The 26,070-nt window shown below is 39.0% G+C and overlaps 1 protein-coding gene across 1 annotated transcript in view; it reads left to right on the forward strand.

Annotated features, from left to right (window-relative positions):
- The first annotated feature begins 252 nt into the window (after positions 1–252).
- Positions 253–26,070, forward strand: part of Vps41 (VPS41 subunit of HOPS complex) — a 156,607-nt gene continuing 130,789 nt past the window's right edge. Inside the window, exons 1-3 of the mRNA XM_060372802.1 lie at positions 253–323; positions 5,378–5,416; positions 21,560–21,664. Of these exons, the coding sequence (XP_060228785.1) occupies positions 303–323; positions 5,378–5,416; positions 21,560–21,664 (165 nt within the window). The 5' untranslated portion in view covers positions 253–302. The remainder of the gene's footprint in view (positions 324–5,377; positions 5,417–21,559; positions 21,665–26,070) is intronic.

Here is a 26,070-nt window from a genome sequence, read left to right on the forward strand (position 1 = left end):
ACTAAGTTTTGCTGAGAGGACTAAATGATATAATTCATAATTTTACTGTAAAGCAAAAGCAGAGCCTGGAATGAAAAGTGCTCAACAGACACAACGATAACAACAGAAGGTAGACCCACAACAAAATAAAATCTGTCATTCACTATAGATATATTGGAGTCTCCTAAACAGGATTCTGTTGTGTAAAATTGGCTCCGCCACCAAACTGTTGTGGGGGAAAAAACTACATTTCCCAGCAGGCTGTGGCCCAACGGCTCCTTTCCCTTACTTCCGGGTATGTCATGTGACTCTCAGGCTGCGCTATGGCGGAAGCAGAGGAGCAGGTAAATGCTGGCAGAGCTAGTTCGGGGCAGCCGGGACGTGGAGACCTGAGAGAGAGGTTCTGGGACGCGGTGGGCCGGAAAAGAGTGGGACCTGGCCCTGCGTGTTGGGGCGGTTCATCCCCGTGCGGATAGCACCATGCGCATCCCGTCTGTCCCAGCTGGCCTTGCTTAGGCTCAGCCCTTCTATTTTGTGTTAGGTGGAAATTTTCGAAGAAGGCAAGTCAAGAGTGGACTGCTATGCAAGGCTTAAGACAATACTCCTGCTGCTGGCAAGACTTAGATGGCAAGGTCCAGCCTACAGCTGAGAAGTGGCACTGAGGTGTTGGGTAGAAAATACTGCTTTGTTTTCATACAGCTGTTGGTAGCCACACATTAAAGCAAAGGACAAAATTAAGTGAAACTAACCAAATAGAAGACTAAGGCCAGAACTTGGAAGAGACCTCCTTAAGTTTCCGTTTCTAGTGTCTCTTCATATGTTTGTACATACGCATACATACATACACATATCGTATATTCCCCTCATACATTAAATGGCCTGCCTGCTAGTTTCTGTGATACCCCTTAGGAACTGATAGGCGATGAACTGTCTGCTGTCAGACAGTTTACTTGTAGTGGTGATTTTACCATTCACTTTATTCCGAGTATACCAAAAGTGAAGGAATTTGAGTAGAAAGAATTTGGGCTCCGTCTTTGTGTTAACAAGAGCCGCTTTCATCATTTGTGCAAACTATCTGTTGCACTGCAGGTTCAAAGGAAAGCAAACTTTCCTTCAGAGCAGGCCTTGCCCTGTTTGACTACTGTGAGATGCCTTTTCACACTGAACATTTCCTTATTTCCACATTGTGGTTTTGTAGAAAAGCAGAAGTCCAAGTTCCTTCAGTTCTTAGGAACTTAAGATCCAGTGCGGTGGAAATATGGAGTTGCCCCTCTATTCCCACTCATGCAGGAGAGGAGTTTGTCAAGGCTGTCTGATGTTAAAAACTGGAATATCAGGTAGATAATAACATGTTTCACATTTGCACAGTGCTTACAAACTTAAAAGATCCTTTCACATGACATTTGATCTTTCCAAAACAATTCCGTGAGGTAAATGTTTATTTTGATTTGGAAGTCGTAAAAAACCTCCATGTCTCTCCCATCCCAAACTGTGGTAAAACAGTGCCCATATTGTCTTACCCACCCCTCCCACAGCTCTGAGACTTTATTTCCCGCTGTGGTCGTCTTCCCTTCTGCCACTCTCTGTCTCATACTGCCTTTCTTGCTATTCTGTAAACAAGCCAGCCATGTTCCTATGTCAGAACCTTTGCTTACACGGGCCCATTTCAGAACTTGTGATGTCTACAGATCTTTCTCCCTTACTTTTCTCATGCCTCTGTGAAATTGTGCTTTGTGATTGCTACTCCCTGCTCATTTTTTGAAACCACCTTCTGACATTGTTCTGCATAATACTTATTCCATAAAATTTTGTTTTTTGTGTATTTTCACTATTGTATTCCACATAGTAAGAATTTATTCACTGCTAATGACGAATATTGGGATATTGCTTGATACTTAATATATTAGACGATTGAATTTTTACAGATAAGAGGATTGAAACTCAGTCAATTTGAACTTTTCTATTCTTACGACTGTTTTAGTCTCAGGTCTCTAAAGCTCACATTTTTTTCCATTAAACCAGTTTGATTCTTAGAGTATATTGAAGAACCTAAGTCTAAATTTCACGTATGAATATATATGAAATATATATGTGAACTTTATGAAGTGTAAATAGTCTTTTATTATCTTAATTTAGCTCTTATTCTCTCCGTGCTGTTTTAAAAGCCAATGAACTATTTAAAAGAACATTTTTCCCCATTCATATCAGTGTAGCCTTAAAAAAGGCCAGTAGTCTATTGTATGTTGCAGAAAGAAGCAAACATTCATAGATTGTTTTATGAATTCATAAAATTACTATTTTCAAAGAAAACAAATAAATAATTGTATTTATATTATTCTTTGAAGATTAAACACAACTAGGTTTTTCTCATTTTCTGGATTGTTGCTGCTAATATTCTTCCACTTTCAATATTTCTGGAAATCATGACATCTTTTTTTCTTCTTCCTGAGTACTTTAGGGGGTAACATGTGTAATATATGGACTACAATGATGAATTACAGAGGGAGGCAAAGCATTTTCTTGATATGCTGTTCTACAAATGCAAAAATTCTTGCAAGATGAATAGCACAAAATTAAACCCATTGGCTTATCTTTCCTGAGTGTTATGCTCTTTGATGATTGTCTCTGCTTTAATTTTATGAATAGCCAAAATGGTGACATCTGCACCAAGTTAACATACTATTAAAAATTTACAGTTTAAAGCTAAAATCACTGTTTGAGTAAAGATAAACAGATATCTTTAAGTCATAATGAAAGCCTTGATTTTGCTGAATATAGAAAAAGTACTTTGTAAAAGTAACATTTTTGTTTTATAGTTCACAGAAAGCTAATAGCCTCAGTTCTGCCTGGAATTCTTGTAACCAGCAGTTTTGCTCAGTTCTGGAACGATTTATAGGTGGCTCTCATAGTCACAGATGCCCAACAGTGTTTGTCCCGACCTCTCATGAATAACACTCTACTTGAAGTGTGGTTGGTGGTGTATTTGTCTCCTACGGATTGCTGAGTCCTCGGAATGTGGACTATAGCTTACTCATGTCTATATCTCCCCAGGAGCTACTAGTTTCCAAACCCAAAGTGTTGAAATGAATTTAATAGCAGGAGAACACTCATAATTGTCATGTTGTGGATTCTGTTCAGTAGAATTATGTGAAGTCATTGTATCATATTGAAAATGTTGGGGTGTTACTAATTCAGGTGTAATGTGGATCACATTCTCCTCATTTCTTCCTCTTAGCCTCTACACACTTTCATCCCCCACCCAACTCAGCCACAAAATTAACTATAGTTCCTTGGCTGGATGAAAGAGTTTTTATTTTGGTTTTTACTACTGCATCTTAGACATTAGGGGAATTCCATTTTCATTACAGTTTATCAGACGGCACAGTTTATAAGAATATCATGCATCTAAAAAAATCAGGTTTGAGTATACTACAGTGCCTCTGTTCTTTTGCTTGTAAATTTATTCTCTAAGATTTGTTGTCATAAGATAAATCCATTAAAGTGGTTAAGGGAAAATAGTTAACTTATATATAAGACAAAGATTAATAGTCTAGGTCCAGGTATGGCTGGGGCAGCCAAGGTGGGGCTGTAAAGGAAAGTAAATGTTTAAAAACAGCCAGTTTTTAAACATTTAAACAGGTTTAAATCTCAGGTTGGTGCTGTGATTTAGGGTCATGACAATGACGCTCCTGGTGAAGAAGGGGGACGCCTGTCTGCTGTGAAGGTGTCCCCCATTGATTCCATTGCAACCAGAGGTACTACTTTAAGCTGGGAAACCAAAAGGATTCCTGTGGACTTGAACCAGGGCCAAGTGGAGGGAATATACTAAGGAAAATCTCACTGGGGATCACAAACTCAAGGCCAGTGCCCATGACCTATGTGAGGTTGGAAGTGATGTTGAGGGGTAAAATGCCTTCCATCCTGGCAATGCTGCTCAGTTCCAACTTAAGTTAGGCTGAAACTGATGCTATGTAAATTTGGCTGTGTGTCTCAGCATCTGCTTTGATACCCTGCTGGGTGGATTCTTTCAGAGGCCCTTTTTGGTAGGTTTCTTTGCCCTGTCTTCTCCTGTTTCAGATGTCTATACCTTTTGTGAATTAAGCAACTTTCCTAGGGTCCTCCTTATTGTTTAGCTTCTTTAGGATTTTACTATGTTTATCCAATATTATATGACTAATATCCACTTATAAGTGAGTATATATCCTGTGTATCTTCCTGCTTCTGGGTTACCTCACTCAGGATGATCTTTTCTAGTTCCATCCATTTGCCTGCAAATTTCACGATTAAATAAAACAAACTGTGTAAGCATGCAGAAAAGATATGAGGTTTATCCCTGATAATGACACATGTGTTATAAAAGTCTTAATTGCAGAACATCTCTATTTTTCACATGATCTTCAAGGACAAGGACTATATTTTCCTTAAAACTTAAATCTCCTCTAGAAGTTACCTGCCTCTTTCCAAGCTTTTACTGTTTTTTGACATATAAAATAAAGCTGTTTTTGAGCATCAGATTTACATTTATCCTGCTATCTGTCTTGAATTGAGTATAATGTGTGTCTGACTTTCTTTAAAATGTTCTTTTTTCTTAAAAATATGTTAGGTCTAAAACGTTCTTACCCCACTTCTTTGTCGCTCTCTTTGTTTATCTCATGGATTGTAAAATGCTTACATTCGGTGTCAGCATATTAGCTGTAACTTTTTATTGCTATTGATATCTATAAGTACGTTAAGTAAATCTTCATTTTGCTGACCTCTTTGAGGATGCGTGGCATCAGCAGATTCTTTCTTTCAGTGGACAGGTGAGAGATTATCGGGACCAAGTCCATTTTTTTCCCTTTTTGCTTTGTTTTCTCCAGAGCAGCAAGATTCATTGTGCAGCAGGAAGGGAACTGTGCTAAGTGGAGGAGTTTGTCTTAGAGTTACTGGTTTATTAAAGGGCTTCTGTCGTGTCTGATGAGTACCGCTGGAGGAAGATTCTTTTTCCAAGAACTGTTCTAGAGTTGAGCATGTGGCTTAGCTGTAGAGTGCTTGCCTAGCACATACAGAGCCTTGAGTTCAATTCCTAGCACTGCATAAAACTAGATATGGTGTCACATGCCTGCAATCCCAGTACATAGAATGTAGAGGAAGATGATCAGAAATTCAGGGTCCTCATGAACTATATAGAGTGTTCAAGGCCAGGCTGGAATACCTAAGAGCCTATCTCAACAAACCCAAACCAGTCCTCCCCCCACCCCATCTCTCTGCAAACTTTTAGCAAGACAATAATTTTGATGCCTTCGCATAAGAGATTTCAGTGTGAAAACTGGCTCATTTGATGTCGTGGTTTCTTGTTCTCCTGTGCTATATATATATTTTTCCTTCTTCTGACCCCCTTTCTTCTCTGTGCTTGCAGGAAACTGGGTCTCTTGAAGAATCGACAGATGAGTCAGAGGTAAGGTGGCGCTTGCAGATTTGTCACTCACCTTGATGGTGTCTCAGGTTTGCTTGGCAGCAAAGTCTGGCATTATCAGGGGCTGGAAGATTAGAAAAGGAAGCCTATAAAGCCAATACTTAAGGAATAGTGTGCCTATTGTCTATAAAACATTGAATGGATTAATTTAAACATAGAGAAACAAACAAAGGCGATAACCACTATACTGTGGACCTCTATCTGTTGTCTTGAATGGCATTTTCACCTGGGAAGACTGACATAAAATTTTAGAAACCAATCCCTACCTATTAGAAGTCTTCTTGTTTTCACAGTTTTTTCATTATGGTTTTACAGTATACATATTTTCTCCTGTGGCTATGAGGATTCTGCCTAGCTCCTCATATTTGCTAGACAAATATCTCACCACTCTGTCATACTTCAGTTCTGATGTTTATTCATTTTCTTTTTCCGTGAATGTAAATGATCATATATCCCATGCTTACTACACTTATCTATAATACTTCTTGAAGCAACACAATTATAGCTTAATTATTTAAAAAGGGATTATAACTCAAGGGGAATAAAATCATTCTTCTAAAATTGTCACTGCTTTGAAAAACTCCTTTTCAAGTGGACTTGGAAAGGGGCAGGGAGGAGATGAGGAAGGGAAGGTGAGATTGGGAGGGAATGAGGGAGCGGGATACAGCTGGGATACAGAGTTAACAAAATGTAACTAATAAGAAAAATAAAAAAATAAAAATAAAAAAATTAAAAAAAAGAAAAACTTCTTTTCAAAACTTTCTGCATAAGAAATAGGCTGAGTATAATACAAATTAATTAGATTACAAACGTGTGATTGTACCAATAGGTAATGTGTTTTCTTTTAATATTTCATTTAGGAAAGGCAAATTAAAATGTATCTTACTAACCTGTAAGAAATTTCTACCAGTGTGACTGTATCTGTGATAATTTTTTCATCTCTGATCGATATATATTTCAGCTTTATATAAATTTTGCTTTTCCTGTGAAATGCTGGGTTTATGTATCTGCAGGGGAGGCATGCTTTAGAACTTTGGTGCTGTCCTATGCCCCACAAACATATGTACAGATATGCATCTTGGTCATCATATGGGTCCCCTAACAATTGGAGCAGGGGCCTGTCTCTGACTCTGTTGCCAGTCTTTAGATCCCTTTCCTGTAGCTGGGATGCCTTGCCTGTCCTCAGTGGGAGGTGATGCACTTAGTCCTGCTGCAACTTGCTGTGCCAGGCCGGGTTGGTACCCAGGGGATGCCTCCCCTTCTCTGAGTAGAAGGATAAGCGGGAATGGGGGGAGGGGTGTGTGTGGGACCAGCAGGTGAGGAGGGAGGGGAGCTTTTGATCAGAATGTAAAGTGATTAAATAAATAAATTAATGAAGAAAAGAGAAATTTGGTTTGGAAGGAAAGTAGAAATTCAAAGTGTCCCTGAGTACTTATGATATAATCAGGGGCCCTGACTTTCTCCGTCTATGGTAAGAGAAAGTATACAGCAACCAATCCTCATAATCCACCCAGGTCCTCCAGCTCCTTCCTAGGAGCCACTGCGCTTGCTATCCCAGGAAACCCAAGCTGTTTAACAAACTGGAGGCAGCCTTTATCTCCTGGATACTTATTGAAGTGAGTTTGATGGGCAATCTCAGGTTTGAGGACACAGTCCAGCCTTGGAAGAAATTTTCATTGGTTTCTTTATGCAGTTTGAATTACTGTTCATTCCAGGAATAGCATTTTAAGACATCACTAAATAGACCAAAGAATCTTTCTTCATCCTGTTCTCCTTCTCCTCCCTTATTCCTATCAGATTTTTGTATCCCTTGAGCTTTTGAAGACAATTTTGTGTTACATACTTTCATTTCTGTATTGAGGGCTTCAAAACTTCCTTCTTAAAAAAAATAGTAATTAGTGTTTTCAACAATATATTCAATTAAGTTGCCCGAAATTCCTGTAATTTCCTGAAATCCCACATTAAATGAAATCTTATGTTACATCAGGTTATTTCAAGGTCTTATTTTCTTGACTTTTTTTGAGAATTTTATACATGAGTACTGCATCTATGTTACTTGCCACACTCTTCTTCAACTCCCTCTGTGTTCCCCTCAGCTCCTCAAATTCATGATCTCTTCAATTACCATTTTTGCATATATTATTGTTATGTGTACATATAAAAACAACCCACTGAGTCCATTTTTTAAAAAGCATTGCTTGTATGTGTATGTGTTTAGGGCTGATCACTTAGGGCTGGACAACGTAACAGAAAGCTGGATAGCCGCAAGGGTGCAGTAGTGGAATTATAACTCGGGCTTTACCAACAGCCATCTAGTTAGACATAAAGCCTGTTCAGTAGGATAGAGTTCATGCCTGGTACAGGAAACCTGGCCACGTACCCATGTCTGGTGAAGAAAGTTATGGACCCTAGAGGATACACTGTGGCTTCTTTAAACTAGTGTAATTCCTAGCTGCAATCTATCACCCTAGCCTTATAACCTCATACGCACTCAGTGCAGCTCCTAGCCCTCAGCAAGCTCTTACTTTAATATATGTCTGTGAAAGGAACACTGTCTTCTATTGTCTGTGATTTTCATTAATTTTGAAATGCGAAACCAAATGAAAAGAGTTTGCCAGGGGTAGTATTGTTGACATAATTAGAAGCTATACTAGGTAACTAAGGGCAAGGAATGGAATTTTATGGATTATTAATGTTTGTTAAAAAACCACTACATTGGTTTTAAGAGGGGATCCAAGGAGCAGCAAGAACATTGGGGTCTGTAGGCTGAAACACTGGGGTCTGCTTAGTATGAGTGAGGCCTCCATGTGCCTCGTCTGATTTGTACAAGCAACTGAGTAGCTAAGTTTTGACCGATTTTGTCTGTAGTGCGTCCCATTGAGGCAAGGATTCAGCTACATATTTTGCATCTCAGACCCTGGCGATGATGTGTAATAACAGAATAGCTAATGACTCTCATCTCTATCCTTATAGTCTTTGCTACTGCTATTAAAAAAACCCACTTTTTAAACATGATGGCTTCAAGGTAGTTTAGGTTTTTTTTTTTCCTCAGTTCAGAGGGCAATGATAAGTTAAATATATTAAATGTTTAATATTAGACATTAAAATGAATCGACTGCTGAAGCTATTAAAATAATATGATGAGTGAGAATTAATCTTACAATAAAATCAACTTCTAGGGATTTCAGCCACATGGAGAAAAACTCCCTTTCAGTTTTGTTGAAGTGAAAACGAGTCATTATGAGAAATCAGGAGAAATTATTTTTAAGTCAGAAAGTGCACTATACAGAATCATTTATCTCACCTGGTAGACAGAGATTATGAATCATTTATTGAAAATTAAATTGATTTTTTTACACATATTAATTTTAATAAACAGGTTTCTAGCAACTAGTACCTAAAATGGTAATTACCCTGTTCTGAGATTGATTGCTAAGGAGAAAGGAGCATGGGGTTACTGTGTTCCATTTTTCTAGGTAACCCCCTGGATTAAAACCCCCCCTTTTTTTTTTTAAGGAGCTATTAATATTAACAGGCTCTGCTGATTATTGCATCATTCAGGCATAGATAAATATTTCCCTTGAAGCAAATATTATAAATATTATCCCTTTAGAAACTTGTAGAACTTTCTGGATGAAAGGTTTTTACCCTGTATTTCTGCCATTTGTTATATATGAAAGATAAATATGGCATAATAGACTTTGAATGGAATTTATAATTTCACTGCTTGGAAGAAAAATTATTTCAGACAGTTCAAGATTGAAGTATTGATCACTCAAATATTTATTGAATATTAGGATACTGCCGTGCACTAGTGTTTGATTAGCAAGGTAGACAATAAAAAGAATACTTATTAGGATATGTCAGATAATAAATATAGATTAAAAACCGTGGGTGGAGAAATGGGATCTGGGAGGAGTTGGGGGGAACTGTGGTCAGAGTGTATTGTATAGAAATTCTTTTCAGTTGAAAAAAGCAGCAATGACAGAGGGGAGCATGGAGCAGACCCGGAGGCTGATGGTCTGCCTTTCGTTGTTAGGGATGGGTTTCTCCTATGGTGATCTGTGTCCTTCTTTTGGAGAAAGTAAAGCCGGTGCTTTGAGGGTCTGTATCGACCAGAAGCAGTGACGACCCCAACCCCCAGCTCAGAATGGGAGCTGTTTGATTCTTAGATTGTATCCACAAAGTGGAAATAATTAAAGAAGCAAATGAGAACTGTTTATCATTAATTTTGGCTCTGGGCCTACAACTCCATAGCCTACTATTTTCAGCCTTCTGGTTTTTAATGTTAGTCTAGTAGCAGAAATTTGTTTTCCGAGAGATACCTCTATCCTTATCCCCAGAACTTGTAAATATGATGTACTACAGAACAAGGAGGAGTTAAGGTTGTCAATCAGCTGCTGAGAGAATGGCGATTTCTTGGCGCATATGAGCAGGACCAGTATGATCATGAGAATCTTTCCAGGTGGAACAGAGAGCCAGGAGAGGGCATTGTGTGTCATGGTGTGGTGTGTGGTGTGGCGTATCATGGTATGGTATGTGATATGTGGTGTGTGATGTTTGGTGTGTGGTATGATATGGTGTGGTGTATGTGGCATGGTGTGCTGTGGTGTGCTGTGGCATGTGCTGTGGTGTGGTATAGTATGTGATGTGTGGTGTGGTGTGTGGTGTGTAGTATGGTATTGTGTGGTGTGGTGTGGCATAATGTGTATGTGAAGGAGTCTGCCTGCCTTTGAAGCCAGGGAACCCTGCCCAGGGCTTATTGCTGTGGACTTCCTACTACAGAATTGTGAGAAAGATGTTCATTGTTTTAAGGAGTAATATTTCTGATCATGTTTTATAGTAGTGATAGGAAACTAAAGCATTAACTAATTCAGTTGCGTGACCTTGTTCTCGCAGTTCCGCCAGGTAGCTTATTTTAGTTTGGGGAGCGAACTGTATCCGGGCAAGGGAAAGCAGACTGGAAACACATTATATTTAAACTGCTTATCCTGGGATGTCATGGGGAGCCATTGTAAGGATATGTGAGTCTTCCTGATGACGCTACTCAACTATTGTTCAGTCATTTCACTTAACAGTTGGGGTCAAGATCTGCTTTGTAGAGGCTTGAGGGCCTCCTTTCTACAGACTAAGAATACAGTGAGGAATCTGCGTAGCTCAATTGTTCTTTTCATCCCAGGGTGATGTTTTGTTTATAAATACAGAGATTCCCCACTCACCTCTCCTATCATGTCTCTTTACTTCAGAATGTGAACGGTTTCTTCAGCGGCCTCAGTGGACTAAGTTGATCTCCCTGTACAGTATCAGAGAGAGATTGGACAGCGACAACTTCTGAGAGAGCTTGATACTTTGGGCTGTTGTCATCATTTTCAGCACCAAGGGACTGGTGCAGTTTTGAAGTGTTTGGCTTTGTGATAGGCGTGTGGGTGAGGCTCTTGGTTAGTCCATAGGGGACATCAGTACCTCTTCTCCTTTTCCCACTGGCCAGACTTACACTTAACTATGTTTGAAAACTTTTTTTTCCCCTCACTGATGCTCAGGGTCAAACCCCAGGACCTGAGTGTGCTAGAGAAATGCTCTGTCCCAGAACTGCATCCTGAGATGAAGTCAAAGGTGATGATGTATCATTGTTATAAGTAGTCTAGAGCAAAGAAGTAATTAGATTCCAAGCATTTCTGTTCATTTATTATGTTCTGGCAGTATACTAGGACATTAGATTCCAAGAAAAGATATGAGTTCTGCAGTTTAAACTTGGGCATCACAGATGTTATTGATAGTACTTTTAAAAAATGGCATTCACTGGATATTACACTTTGTGTACAGTTTTTACATCTAATGTTTACAAAAATTCCTAAGTATATATTAATCATCCCTTTTAAAAGTGGGGTGACTCAGGTTGTGAGGGGTACAGTCGGCAGAGTAGAGTTACCTCAGGATTGGCTGCTTGGCTGTGGATTTGACTAAGATGTTGGACAACCGTGGCTTTCTATCCAACCTCTGCTTTTCTCCCCAACTTCCATTTTAAGCAACAGTAGTGAAGATATACATATATATATATATATATATGTAATTTTCTTTAGTTCTCATATTCTTAACTGAAGCCCCTGGATTTCTCCATTATTTGATTACTACCCTAAAAAATATGATTAATTTACAGGATTTGGACCTATGACTTTTCTGAATCCATGGGAAATGCTCTCTGGGGTAAAGAGTGGGGGAGGGTGGGAATCCCTTGGATCAGTCCTCCCCAATTAGATCCCCGCACTCCAAACCAGAGACCAGGAACCAGTGCAAGTACAGACATCTAAGAAACCTTAGAGGGTGTGCTACTCTTAGATACAGAGAGGGGAAGAGAAGGCTTTCATTTTAATGTTATTGTTAGTTGTGCATGGGTGTAGAAATGATGGCATTTTAAGAAGTTTTGGTGGGGCTGGCAACCAAATGCTTGTATATATTTAGGAAAGGAATGTGCAGTATCTGAGAGTGACACACCCTCTAGGTTTTCTGTGATGCCTGCAGTTGCTTTGGTCCCTAGTCTCTGACTTATATCTAATTGAGGATGCCTTAGGGAAGCTGCTTACTGAACTCGGGTCTGCTGTTACTATGACGTTTGTTTTGACTGTTCTTTATTGGGTACCCACAGTTTTGTTAGGTGAAGTTCAGAACAATGGAAAGGCATAAACCCTGCTTCTAAGGATCTTGTGATCACCAGAGGATATTGGGAAGAAAGGAAAAGAGGGTTATGTTGGCTTTAGTGACGGAAATTGTCCACCCGAATGGCATATCTTGAAGATTGGGAAGGTTATTCCATATGGCTGAGAGGAAATGAAAAGCTTATTTGCTTTTCACATTTTCCTCCTCTTCTATATATTCTTATCGCCTTCCCAATATAAAATAAATGATGAGAGTTGATCCTGTTTATGGTATGTGGCTTAGGGCACGGGAACCTTCACCTTATTTTTTTTCTCCTTGAATTGAACATGAAATTCTGATACTCCAGGGCAAAGGAGAGAACAGCGTTTATGAAGACCGCCTGACTTGTGCATCTTAAGCAGCGCTCCTCAATCTTTACAGGTTCAACTTTTTCTCCTTTTCCTAGTCAGAGTACTTGAGTGAGGAGAGGGGCTTCCCCAAACACAGGGATTTCAGTTCAGTTGATATGGTCTGAACAATATTGAACAGTGGCATTTATTTTTATTTTTATAAAGATAGCATAAAACAGAATTTATTTGATAAGAAATGCAGCACACTTTGTTTTAGAGTGTGAAGATACCAGAGCAGTGGTCCCTCTCCCTTTAAGAGGACACAAGTCAGTTTATCACGCACGTCCCACAGATCAAGAACATGAAGCTTGAGGGAGCTTACTTGAGGGAAGCGTGTATTCTTCAGGTTTTTTTTTTTTTTTTTTTTTTTTTTCCACCAGCAAATACACATACATTTCTGGAGAAAATTTTACATTGTGCAGGGTGTTTTCTGATGTTTTTCATGTGACAAGCATCAGACGAACGCTTCCTGGGAATGATGTTAGTGTCTATATTTTAATCAGGGGAAACTTATTAAGCTGGTGTCTGACTTCAGCACTGTGGGCTTTTTGAATTGAGTGATTCTGTTTTCTGGGGCTGTCTTGGACATTGTAGGTTATCTCACACCCATGCTGACCTCTCACTGGAAGGTGCCAGTGGAACCTTCTCTCCACACGCCCAAAGTTTGGCCACAGTAACATCACGCACTTACTGGGGAACAGAAACCCCTCAATTGCAGGTCACGTACCAGTGTGTGTTTTATGCTTTTAAAAATAATATGTAGATGTGAGGAGTCATGGGGTGACTTTTCTGTGCAGTTGAAAGAGCAGACCTGAGCCATCCATGCTAGCTTATCAATTCTAATTTTCAGTGTTTTTTAATGAGTTTTTTTCATATTAGCAACGTTGCTTAAAAGATGAACATGTAACATTTTTGCATTCATATAAGAATGTAATTGCTTATGTGTCAGAAGCATGATGGAAAGGCATTCTGGAAGCTCTGACCACAGTTATTTTATTATAGGCGGAGCCTGTTATCTTCATGTCACTTTCTTGAGAAGTGTGGTCATTGAGGCAGCTGTAATATCTCGTATTATTAATGGAAATCAGAAATTACTCTTTCAGCTTCATTATGTAGGTTTTTTTTTTGCTATGTTTTGACACTGTAGAAGGAGCTGTGAAGTTGTCTTTCTTGTCAGATGTTCATCTTTTTGCATACATAAAGTGCTGCTTCTGTAATACAAGTGCAGCAGCAGTTAACAGTGCAAGGTGCCCTTTAAGGCAATCATATTCATTTTGGCATTTTGGGGAGGGGCATTAGAAAGCTGGCTGAAGGTCTCAGCCCTTGGCTGACTTTGAGCTTCCTGCAGTGTCTTCTTCATAAATCCCTTTCCTTACCATCACTCCACTCTACCTTTTCTCAAGGGTAGCACATGATTTAAGCTCTGAAGTTGAAGGAGTCGTGTGTTATGCCTACACATTTAGAGATAGCATAGTTTCAAGTAAATGAGTATGTCCAGTAATATGTGATTTTCATTTGTTTATAATACTCTGTGAAAATGGTTAGATCTGTTCCTTAAAATTTTTTTTTATGGTTTTGAGTTTCAAATTGTGTTTGATTGACAATTTCAATAATATTTTAATATTCACTTATTTATATATAGTCTTTGTTTTCTTTAATAAATTATAATTGATCAGAAATATTAGCATATATCATGGATCTTATATGAACCACATTATTAGTAGTGAGAAAATTTAAAATATAAATATTCTGGAATTCAAATATTCTGATATTGGATTTTGATAGTTTTTTTTTTTAATATTGAACTTGTAAGAATGAGTACAATTTTGAGTATTTCAGTTTTCCTCAAGGTAATTAGAGTTCTAGACAGAATGTCCTAGAGGAAGCAAACCTTTATTTTAGACTTCCTACCCATGGTTGATTATTGATTTGCTTTTTATTAACACTTGGTTTTTACTGTGGAAATTCAAGCTGCATGAGAGTAGTTTATTTTTATTTTTTTTTTTCCTTTTAACACTGAGAAATTCTTTGAGGTTGTTAGTGTCTCCCTATTGTATCCAGTTTTAAAAGACTGGATATTTATTAAAAGGATTTGCCCCTAGTCAGATGTAGCTGATGACAGGAAACTAGGTAAACCATTCATCTGATTAAATTTCCTAATGGTTGAGCTGAGGTGTCGTGGAAGGGAAGCTGGGAAGGCCATCTGCACAGAGCAGTTACGGGCTGCTGAGCACTGCTTACCTGGAGATGATTTTACAAGCTTAATCGGGGCTTTATGTGATACCTCACCTCTTAAGTGTATCTAATGTCAAGTCTGATTTCTCAAGTTAAAATTGAATTTTTAAAAAAAGTGGTATCCAGAAATAAAAAATAATAATTTCTGAATAAATAGTAGGGGAAGGAAATGTAACGGTTGATGCTTGTTCTCTGTAAAAGTGAGGACTGAACTGAGGACCTGTGTATTCTGGTTAGGCAGTCTACCACTGAGCTTTTCCCGGCCCTTATTCAGTGTTAATTTGAGAGGGGCTTGCTAAGCTAACCTCGCTGAACTCAAATGTAGTCTAGGTAAGCCTCAAACCTGTACTATTCTCCCCTCAGTTCTTGAGTAGCTGGGATTATAGGTCTAAGCTCACATAACTTTTTTTTTTTTTTTTTTTTTTTTACTCTGTAAGTGAAATTGAAGTCTTTATTTGGATTATAACAGTGGTGCATTATGTATTAACATGTGAAACAAAGACACTGACAAAATTAAAATGGATGAAAATATAGAATCCACTAGCTGGACTAATTTTTTTTTCTTATCCATGGATTTTTTTGTGACGAGGAGGATGCAGTTGATACAGTGTTGGTCCACAAGTCCAGGTGAGATGCCCTGAACTTTCCTGCAGTTGTCATCCTTCCAGGACACACTGACAAAAGGAAGCGCTGCTGAACAGCGTCTCACAGAGAAACCCTCGATAACTTTAATTTATTTCCTGGAGTGATTTCTCTCCCGTTAAGTTCAAAATTCAGTAAAAGTGACCCTGAAATGACATTTATTTTCCGATGGTATACTAGAATTTCATAGGATGGTTTAAGGATCTGTAATTAAAAGTGCTATACACTTAGTACCAATCTGTGTTTGTTGAGAAATTGATTCCTTTTGAAGGAAAGCTGCAAACTTTTCTTGTATGGGTAAATGTCACTCTATTCATAACTTCACTTAGCTGCAAGTCAGTACGTGTTCTGTTCCACCAGGTTGTCATAGTAACACAGTTAACTGTCATATCAGCTCACACTGTTGATGGTTTTATTTGTAGGTTTGTAGGATTGTTAAAATTTAACAAAATTATTGATTTGCTTTTTATTAACACAGAGTTATTTACCATGAAAGTTCAGGCTTCACGAAGATTTTTTTTCTTGTTTAAATTTTTCCAAAATTAAAGTGAAACTAGATATTAAATCCTTGTGATTAAATTTTTTTTTATTTAAAATGTAATATAGAGTCTGCACTAGCAGAATAACCTCTGTGGATTGTAGTTTTGAGTCATTTCCTATTTTTTTTTTCTTTTGACAAGGAGGCAAGAAAAAAAAGCCTTAAAATTCACCTTTAGCTTGCTTTTAAGTAAACATAAAGGATACCTGTCAGGAAAGCGTGAAATGGTACATAAAGTGCCCAATACTGAGTTTTCACTTTATTTATGGTTTTTGAAACCTTGTGGGAATGCTTCACTGAACTGTGTTGTAAAAGTATTTATTTTGGTATATTTATGTGAGAGAAATTACTTAGTTTTCACTTATAAATAAGGCAGGCAAACCTTATTTACAGTAAGCTTATCTAATGGTCCGTGGATGAGTGCTTTTATGCAAAATAGTCGGGAGGCCAGAATTAACTTTCACATTGAGTGCACATTTGATGTCCACACTTGAGCAACATGTGGCATCTTATTCTAAGGGCTGCTGTTCAGGATTCAATTTATATTTAACACATTTACCTCGGAACACACAGCTCACCTGCGGGACATCTAGCGTTTCCTCTAGAGCATCTCTTTCTTCCCAGGAGATGCAGAGAGTTTATTGGTTTTATAATCTTCCCTGTTCGTTTTTTTAAAGACTTGGTTAATTAGATGTTTCATATTACACATATTAAAATAGATCAGTTTGGAGATGTTACAGCTTCTTCAGTCTGGGTCGATTATTGTAAAGCAGCATTTCATATTCCTGTGGAATGCCGTGTATTTTACTGTGTATTTTGTTGCTCTTAGTTCTTAGTCACGGAAAGTTAATAGTATGTGCATCATCCTTGGTGGTACACTAACTTAACAGCTGGCAGCTATGTGCTCTTGAGCTTAAGAATGTTCATTAGTATACATGGAATGTTTATTTTAAATATTTTATTAATATTCTTGTAGCTGCATAATGCCCTTCCCCCACAGTCCTCAGACCCTGTTGTTTATGCCCTTGTGTCCTCTCCTCCCACGCTGAATAATGGCTGACCCATACGATTAGTAGAACATTGTAGAAATGAAGTGTGCAACCTTTGAGGCAAGGCCAAAGAAAGCAGAAGGCTTTTTTTTGGTTCTCTCTCAGATTTGTTCACAGTGGGAGAAGCTGCCTTTGAAGTGCTCAGGCAGTCCAGGAAACGGCCCACGAGTAGGGAAATCAATCTCCCCACCAAAACCAACATCTCCTTGCCAGCATTGTATGAGTCTCATGCCTCCTTTATTAGAATTTCATTCATGGGTACAATGAATTTTCATCATATCCCTCCTCCGTCCCATTCCAGCTTCCTTCCTCATCCCTCTCTAATATATATGTAACCAGTTGAGGAGAATTAGTGTTGCCCATAGTACATGGGTGTAGGGCTGACTTCTTGGGCATGAGCTTATCAGGCAGCTTGTCCCTGAGGAGAACTAACTTTTTAACTAACTAATTTTCTCTATCAACTGCTTGTAGCTTTTCAACCAGGGCTGAGTCCTCATGAGCTGTCCTCTATTCATGCTGGAATGATGACAGGTGTGGGTCTTTTGCAGGCAGCCATATTTCTGAGAGGGCATGGATGCAACATACATGCCATGTCCAGATGACACTAATTTGCAGAAGGTCTCCTAGTCTTCTGGGTCTTACAATTTTCTATACGGTTTCCTGAGCCTTAGGGGTAAGGGTTATGTGGCCACTCAACAGTTGCTATTCTCTGCATTTTGAGTAGTTGTGTTTTTCTATCATAGTCTCTTTCTGGTAAAAAAAAAAAGTAGCTGCTTTGCTGTGGGTGGGTCAGAGCTGCACAAGTCTGGATATCAAGCTCCTCCATATTGAGTAGGTCTTCTATCCATTCACATTAGCTACTTCCAAGTTATTAGCGGCACTAGTTGCACTACTGGGCATATCTTGCTGGGCCAGTCATTATTGTAGTTGACAAGAATTTCAGCTGAGAAGAACTTCTCTCCCTAGGCACCTTGCATAGCATCTTTTGAGAGTTGTCCTGTAGGAAGGAGACTTCTAAGTCAGTACCAGCTTCTTTACGCCGAGTCCTCTGATCACAGCGTACGGTGTCTTTAGTACTAGGATTTTACTATCAAGATCTGGGAGGCAAGCAAGAACAGTGACAATTAGTCTGTAATGTTTTAGGGATTTCTAACAAACCCAGACCAACAAACTGCAAGAAAGGTAACCCTTGTCTGGTACAGGGCTTTTGGTTGATTGTCTTTGGCTTCTGGGAAGGGTGGAGAGCATTGTCTACCTGTGTGTAATGGGTTAAATTTATAAACACATATTATAAAACATATTATAAAAATAATATGAATTATTTTTGTGTGTGTTTTTAAGAAAACTTGTAAAATAGGTTCCCTATGGGGTTTGAAAACATCTTTAGTGTTATTTATTCCTTGGCCTTATCCAACTGTCTTTTTTTTTTTTTTTCTTTTTAATAGCACCTTTGTTCTATCCACCTCTGTAGAGTTCTTCCCCTCCAGTGATCAGATTCTACTTCCTTAGTGTCTGTGACTTCTCCAGGTTATATATACTCAAACCTAAAGATTCAGAGCTAGGATCTCCATATATAAGCGTTTGGGTCACCTCACTGGATAGAAAGTTTTTCAGCTCTATTCACCTACTAGCAAGATTTCTGTTTTTTTTTTTTTTATAGATGAAATATAATTTATTATGTATATGTATCACATTCTCATTCATTAATTCTAGTTATTAGTTGATGGATTCTATTCATTATTATTCATTAGTTGATGACATCTTGGCTGCTTCTGTGTAGAGCGGCAGTGAACATGGATGAGCAGGTATCTCTATAGCAGGAGATGGAGTCCTTTGAGAAGATGCCCAGGTGCTCTAGAGCTGCTTTTTTACTTTTTGTAGCATCTCCACACTATTTCCATAGTGGCTGCTCCAGGTTTCACTCCCACCAACAGTGAACAAGGGTTTCTTTTTCCCATATCCATGTCCACTTTGTTGTCTTTTGTTTTCTTCATCTTAGCCATTGTAACTGGGGTAAGATGAAATCTCAATGTAGTTTTAGTTTGTATTTCCCTGATGGCTACAGATGTTGAAAACTTGTGTCTAACATGGCTGACACCTTGACTGTAACTCCCTGGAAGATGTAGGGCGACCCATGTAGCTAAGCCCCTGTTAAGTGCTTTCTACAGTAATTGTGTAGAACAGCATGTGGCTATTGTTTTAAATCAGAATGTTTTAGCTCAAGTTGCTCTACAGTAATAGGTGACTAATGCATGAGCTAAATAAGCACATTTGAAGACATTTCCTGTCGGACACACCAGTTGTGGTCATTTATAGGCATATCAAGTGCAGAGGCTTCTGTTGGGTTGTATAGACTCTTTTCATAGAACAGTGGGTAATAGGTTGATTTATGTACATTGACATATGGCATTTAAAACTGAGTTAGTATCTTTAATTTAGAGACCCTCTTTAGTCATTTTTTAATTAAAAAAATCTATGTAACAGGATTATTACATGTAGCTTTTCGTAAGTTTGGTTGAGTTTGGATGAAGTGAGATAGTTGATGTTGAACTTCTCCCATGCTGCTTGACAGGTCTCATCCTTGCTGTTTGCTTACAGATCTGTCCCTTTCTGCATGAACTTGCCATTCTGAGAGAGGGGTTGGGGGAGACAGACTTGTGCAAGCACTGGAGCCTGCAGTCTTGCTTCCTGTGGCTCTCTGTGGCTCTTCAGCAGGAGAACACTTGTCACTGCTACTTTCCTTTTCCCTGCTCTTCTCTTTATGATGTTCTCAGAGAATTTCATTTGTGTTTCTTGAGTTGGTGAGACGTCCTCCTGGTCTCAGTGATAACTTTTAATGTTGTTCCTGCTTCTTCCCATTTCTCTTTATTTGTCTGGGACAGTTAACAGTTATGGTAGTGAGTACATGACCTTAAGAACCCTTGTTGCTGTCATGTGTTCCAGAAGTTGAATAAATTATGTATCTTTTAGGCTGTAAACTAGACCTTTTCAGCTATGTTCCATGACACATATATATTTGCTCCTGTATTTCCCCTCACTTTTCTGCTCTGGACTGCCCTTTGGCGACTTACATGGGCTATGAATATATGCTCTCCATTTCATTAATCCTATCATCTGCATTGCTGAAGTTTTTAAGCTTTAAGCCACCTGTTGACTTATTCATAAAAACCATTACATTTGTCACTTGTACTTTCATCTGAGAAATTTTTCTTTGAGTCTTTTCTAGATTACAGGTTTTGGAAGAAGTGTTCTTTTTATCAAGTTGTTCTTATGGGTTTCTTTTTTATTTTTAATATAATCATACTTAAAATATTTTTCTCCTAATTGTAATATACAGCCCACTTGTTTTATTTTATTAATAAATTAAATTCTGAGATAGGCTCTCACTTTGTAGCCCCAGGCTAGCCTTAAATTTGGCTATTTAAATTATTATCCTCTTGCTGTAGGCTTCCCAATTCTAGTACTACAGTACACCTAAGTCCTTATATTTATTTTTATAGTCCTCTGTTCTTGATTATCGGCATAGCTGGTAATTTATTGAACCCTATGTATTATAAATGAAAATTATAACGCTCTCAGTTTTCTTTCTGCTTAGTAGAAGTTTGTGGGTTATGTACTTTGTTCTCATCAGGAATTAACCTTAGCACATGAGCCAAAATTTCCATCTATGGTATTCACCAGGACATATTTTGCTGATGGCTACAGAATTCTTAATTCTTCTAAGTTTACCAAAGTGATTATTTTATACATCTGTGGGCTTTCTGCTTAGTTTTTAGTTTCACACTGTATACATCTATACACAGACTGTTGTGTGTGTGTGTGGGGGGAAGTAGCTGTGTAATAGGTTTACTTCCCTGCCCCTTTCTTGCATCATGGCCTGTCTTTCAAGTCTATAGGTTTGTCAGTCCATCTCCATAGATATACATACAGGTTACTACTTTCCCTGCCTACAAATTTGGGCACTGAACTTGAGTTCTTAGCCTAGGAAGTTCTTCTCAGAGACATTGTTTGTAGAATGTATTACATCTCTGCTTGCATCCTCTATTCTGGAGCGTTGGCCCCTATAGTTCAGGTTGCCTCAGTTGCTCTTTGAAGGCCAGGATAGGTCATGCTTACCAGGCCTTTCTAGTTATTCTGTGTAGGAGCTTTGATATACCTCAAGTTACTTCACTGTTAACTAGAAAGTGAAAGCCACAGTATTTTTTAAAGTACCAGTAATTAGATTAGATTATGTTGTTGAACTTTTATTTTGGTCAACTTTATGCCACCACAGTTCTTGGTTTGTGAACTTTGTTTTAAACTTACAAATGTAAAATTGTAGCTCCTTTAAATCTCAATAATTCTACAGGTAATTTAGACACTGTACCATACAATAAGATTGACTGTGTGGTTATTTAAAATACAATGTAGTAAGTTCAAATATCCCTGTGGTCAACTTTTGAATTTATTCTACCAGTGAAATTATTTATGTAATTGGCAAAAGAAACAGGAACATTGTATATTTGTAGTTTTTGACAGTGAATGAAAGAGCTATCTCTTGTTCCACTTTAAGAACTGTATTTTGAGTCATTCTAAACAAAGCCACCATGATTACAGTGTTCCTCTGTTTTTCATGCAGGAAGAGAGTGAAGAGGAACCCAAACTAAAGTATGAAAGGCTTTCCAATGGGGTGACGGAGATTCTTCAGAAGGATGCAGCAAGCTGTATGACGGTCCATGACAAGGTAATGCGCAGTTGAAGAGTATTCCAGATGCCCACCATCTGTATTCTTACTATGGAAAAGGTCTTACTGATCTGAGACCATGCTAGGTGTTGGGTCACACCCTCAGTCTGTTCTTGAACCCAAACTGATTATATTAAAATAGTGAAGGCCATGGTTTCATCTACTTTTCTCTTCTTCCCTGTAAGCCTAGGGGTGAGCCTTAGGCCTTCCAAACATGGCAGACCCAACCTCTGATGTATCCTTTGTCTCTATGCCCCCACCCAATGCCTTTTGCTTCAGATTATGTTCCCTTATAAGCAGATCCCTATGTTCACTCAACAGTTTAGCAATAATGTCTGCTCCTTTGTTTTTACCATAAACTTTATTCTTTGAGTCTCCTGCCTCCTTTGCCTGTAACGCCAGGGTTGCTGAGCCCTAGCTAACTCTCTGCTCTTCTTCACTGATGACCTCGCAGTTCTTCAAACTCTTTTACTTCCATTGAACTTCACTTCTTTATAGTTGACGTAGTCACCATATCCTGTTGCTGTGAAGAAGCACATGACCAAGGCATCCTTTATAAAAGGAAGTATTTAATTGGAGACTGGCTTACAGTTTCAGAGGCTTAGTCCATTATCATCACGGCAGAGAGCATAGCTGCAGCTGCAAGCAGGTGTGATGTTGGAAAAGTATCTTAGAGCTGTATCCTGATCCCCAAGCAAAGAGATGGAGTCTTGTAGCCAGTGTTTGCTACTTTTTGGGTTCCTTTAACTTCCACCCTTTTAACCCTCTAATACTAGATAGGATAGAAAAAGGGATAGAAGGGAAAGAGGGTGACGTTATCATTAGGCTACTTCCTGATGATTAGGAGTGTTGAGTTCCTTGGGGCAAGTTTGATTTTCGATGTTAAGATAACTAATTATTCCAAATGTCACACAATCACAGAAACCTATCTGAAGCTGGCAAAACTATTTCCTTCTAGAGCACAAGGCAAATCATAGTTGTAAAGTAGACGCATATCCCCACACCTGGGATTAAAATGAAAACATATTCTTACAATATTTCTGTGTTTTTTTTAATTTTAATTTTTCCTTTTTATATTAATTACAGCTTATTCACTTTGTATCCCAGCTGTAGCCCCCGCCTTCATTCCTTCCCACCTTCCCTCCCTCTTTTCCTCCCATGCCCCTCTCCAAGTCCACTGATAGGAGGTCCTCCTCCCCTTCCATCTGACCATAGCTTATCAGGTATCTCCAGGACTGGCTGCATTGTCTTCCTCTGTGGCCTGGTAAGGCTGCACCTCCCTCAGGGGGAGGTGTTTTTTTGTTCAAACCACCACAGTAGTTCATCTCTCACTGCCATGGCCATACTACAGATGATTTCAGTAACTGGAAGTTGATGATCTTTGGCCTGCAGCATACTATCTTCAGATTTTCATGCTCATTTTTGCACAAACATTATTCCTGATTAGGGATTCCAGTCTCTATTCTTTTATTTTCCTTTGTTTTCTGTCCTGTTTTTTTTTTTTATTCACTTTTTTTTTTTAAATTTTTCATCAATTACACTTTATTCATTCTGCATCCCCCTTGTTTTTTTTTTTTAAACTGGCTCTTCTATGTATTGTGTTGGTTTGTACTTTGTTTGTTTTTTTTTTTTTTTTTGCTTCGAGACAGTACTTCTCTGTGTGGTTTTGACTGTCCTGGAACTTGCTCTGTAGACCAGGCTGGCCTCTAATTCACAGAGAGCCTCCTGCTACTGTCTCCAGCGTGCTGGGATAACAGTGTGCACCACCGCCATAGTTTCTCTTTGTCTGCATGCTGAGTCCACTCAGAACAGCATGTGCATTTTCTAGATGCTCTTTTGTTCTCTTTATCTGAATCCTAGCAAATACATTTTGGCATTGTCTTCTTTTCCTTGTAAACTTGCACCTGTTTTGTGCTGCATGATCCCATTTGGTGGCATCACTGTCTCCTCTGTCACCTAAGCCAAAAGTGAACCCTTATTTCTTTCCCCACAGCCATTCCTCTAGTCCTGGTGATTTTGTTTTTCCTAAGCTCGAGCACTGCTTTTCAACTTCGGCTTCCTGCACTTGGTTAATGCGGGACTGTTCTTGTTTTTCTGGCTAAATCCTTCTGTTTCTTTGTTGCAGTGTGTTGTGTTGAAAATACAGAACTTTTTAGACCTTTGCATAATTTTCATCATCTGAATAAAGGTTGCGCTCTTCCATGTGGCATGTAAGGCACTACAGGATCTTGCCTGTTGTATGGGATTGAGCTTCTCTCTCACCGCTTTTGCTGTGGGCATGAGACTGTGGTAGCAGTGTTTTGTCCTATCTGCCACCAGCTTATGTGCTAGGGCCGCCTTCTCATGATCTTCTGTTAGTTCACATTCATCATTTTTCCCTGAAACTGCTGCACATACTATGAGCGAGCCTGTTTTCTTTCACATTTGTTCTCTCCACTGCTCTTCTTAGCCCCTTTGCCCAAGTGGACTCCAGAGATTCCGATCTGATCATGTGGTCTTGCCCCTTGAAACTCGCTGATTGGTGATGTCTTAATGGTTTGGACCTGTCCACCCTACTTTCCACCATTTCCCACCTTTCATCCCTGTGTAATTATTCGGTGCTTCTTGTTAGTCAGCCTTTCCAGATGCACCACCTGTCTTTTCTCTTGGGCATGCATTAGGTGGCTCTTTCATCTGTGTAAAGCTGCTTATAATTTCCTTTCTCTTCTTATGGAACTTCATGTTATTTCTCCTCTGGCCTTTCTACCTGCGTGTGTCTGCTTTCAAATTCTTGCTTTCAGATATATCTCACTGACTCTTCTTATTTCTGTGGGTGTTATAGGTACTGCCATTTTAAACATAGTCTTTAAATTGAATTGCAATTGCTTATTTTTATATCTATTTTCCTCAGTACAGCAAAATCTTTATGTTGCATTTGCTCATGTTCTAAGTACATTATAGTTTTTTGTGTGTGTCCTTGTTGAATGATTATTTGCATTTGAATGCATGAAGTGGAGAGCCGTGTTTGTCTCTTAGTTAATATTGTACGTAACCGTAACCAATTGGCCAGGGAGCCCGAGAGTTGGGAAGCATTGTCAGTGCTGAAATTTAAAACACAGGCTTTCAGTTTTGGCCCATAATTCTTATTAAGAAGATTTCGCTTGAGTTGATAGCATTTCATCTTTATTTTTGCTTTGTTTCTGCAGTTCCAGGAAGTGAATGCAGGCATGTGTTCTGCATCCCAGCTGCCTCCTGGGCTCCAAATTTCAGTATTTGTTTCTGTCCTTGACATCACTTAGTATCTGTTTCTAATGAAGTCCCATCAGTTTCTGGGACCTAATTCCTCATGTGTTGGAGGTTGTCCTAGTGGCAATACTTTGAATATTGTAAAACACTTTGAGAAGGTGTTACAGATATGCAGTGTGCTTCTTTTTCTGGGTGATTCCACAGACCTGCTGAAAAACCCATCTACTTCACCCACATAAAGTTCTTTTGTGCACATTGGAAGCGCTGTAGTTAGTGGGTTAAAATTTCCTCTCCGATAAAGCAAGCAGGTTTCTTTAATTAAACATTAAAGAGAACATTGGGCTATATTTATGATTATATATCCTAGATTTTAATATTTTCAGGCAAAAAAAGAGAAAGAAAACAAACCCCTAAAATCTAATACCTAAGAAGCTCAAGGATTTATTTATATATTCTTAAAATTTCAGTGAATTTACTTTACATCCCAAGGGTGCCCCTTTCCTCCTTTCTTCCCAGTCTCCCCTTTTACCTCCTTTCCTTTTCCCCTCCTCCTTCCCCTCCAGAAAAGGGGAGCTCCCCTCCCCCCATATCAACCCACCCCCAACCATCAAGTCACATCAGGACTGAGCATATTCTCATCCCCTGAGGCCAGGCAAGGCAGCCCTGCCAGAGGGAAGTGATCTAAAAACAGGCCATAGAGTCCATGTTAGAAATAGCTCCCACACCCCTGTAACTCGCCATGTGCCCCAAATGAAGACCAAGCTGCCCCTTGGCCATATATATGCAATGGGCCTAGGTCCAGACCATGCATGTTTCTTAGTTAATGTCTCACTCCTGTAAGTCCCCATGGGTCTGGGCTACATGTCTCTGTTGGCCTCTTTGTAAGATTCCTGTCCACTCCAGGCTCTTCCATCTTTCCCCCAGCACTTCCACTGGACCCCATAAGCTCCGCCCCATGATGGGCTGCAAGTCTCAGCATCTGTCCTGATCCACTGCTGGCTGGATCCTCCCAGATGACAGTCAAGTTAGGCTCTTGCCTGCAAGCATTACAGAGCATCATTTATAGTGTTAAGGGCTGGCTTCCTACCATGGGGTGCGTCTCAGGTTGGGCCAATTATTGGTTGGACATTCCCTCAATCTTTGTTCTCTCTTTATCCCTGCACTTCTAGTAAGCAGGGTAA

This window comes from Meriones unguiculatus, chromosome 19 (assembly GCF_030254825.1).
Source record: "Meriones unguiculatus strain TT.TT164.6M chromosome 19, Bangor_MerUng_6.1, whole genome shotgun sequence".
NCBI classification, from domain to species: Eukaryota; Metazoa; Chordata; class Mammalia; order Rodentia; family Muridae; genus Meriones; species Meriones unguiculatus.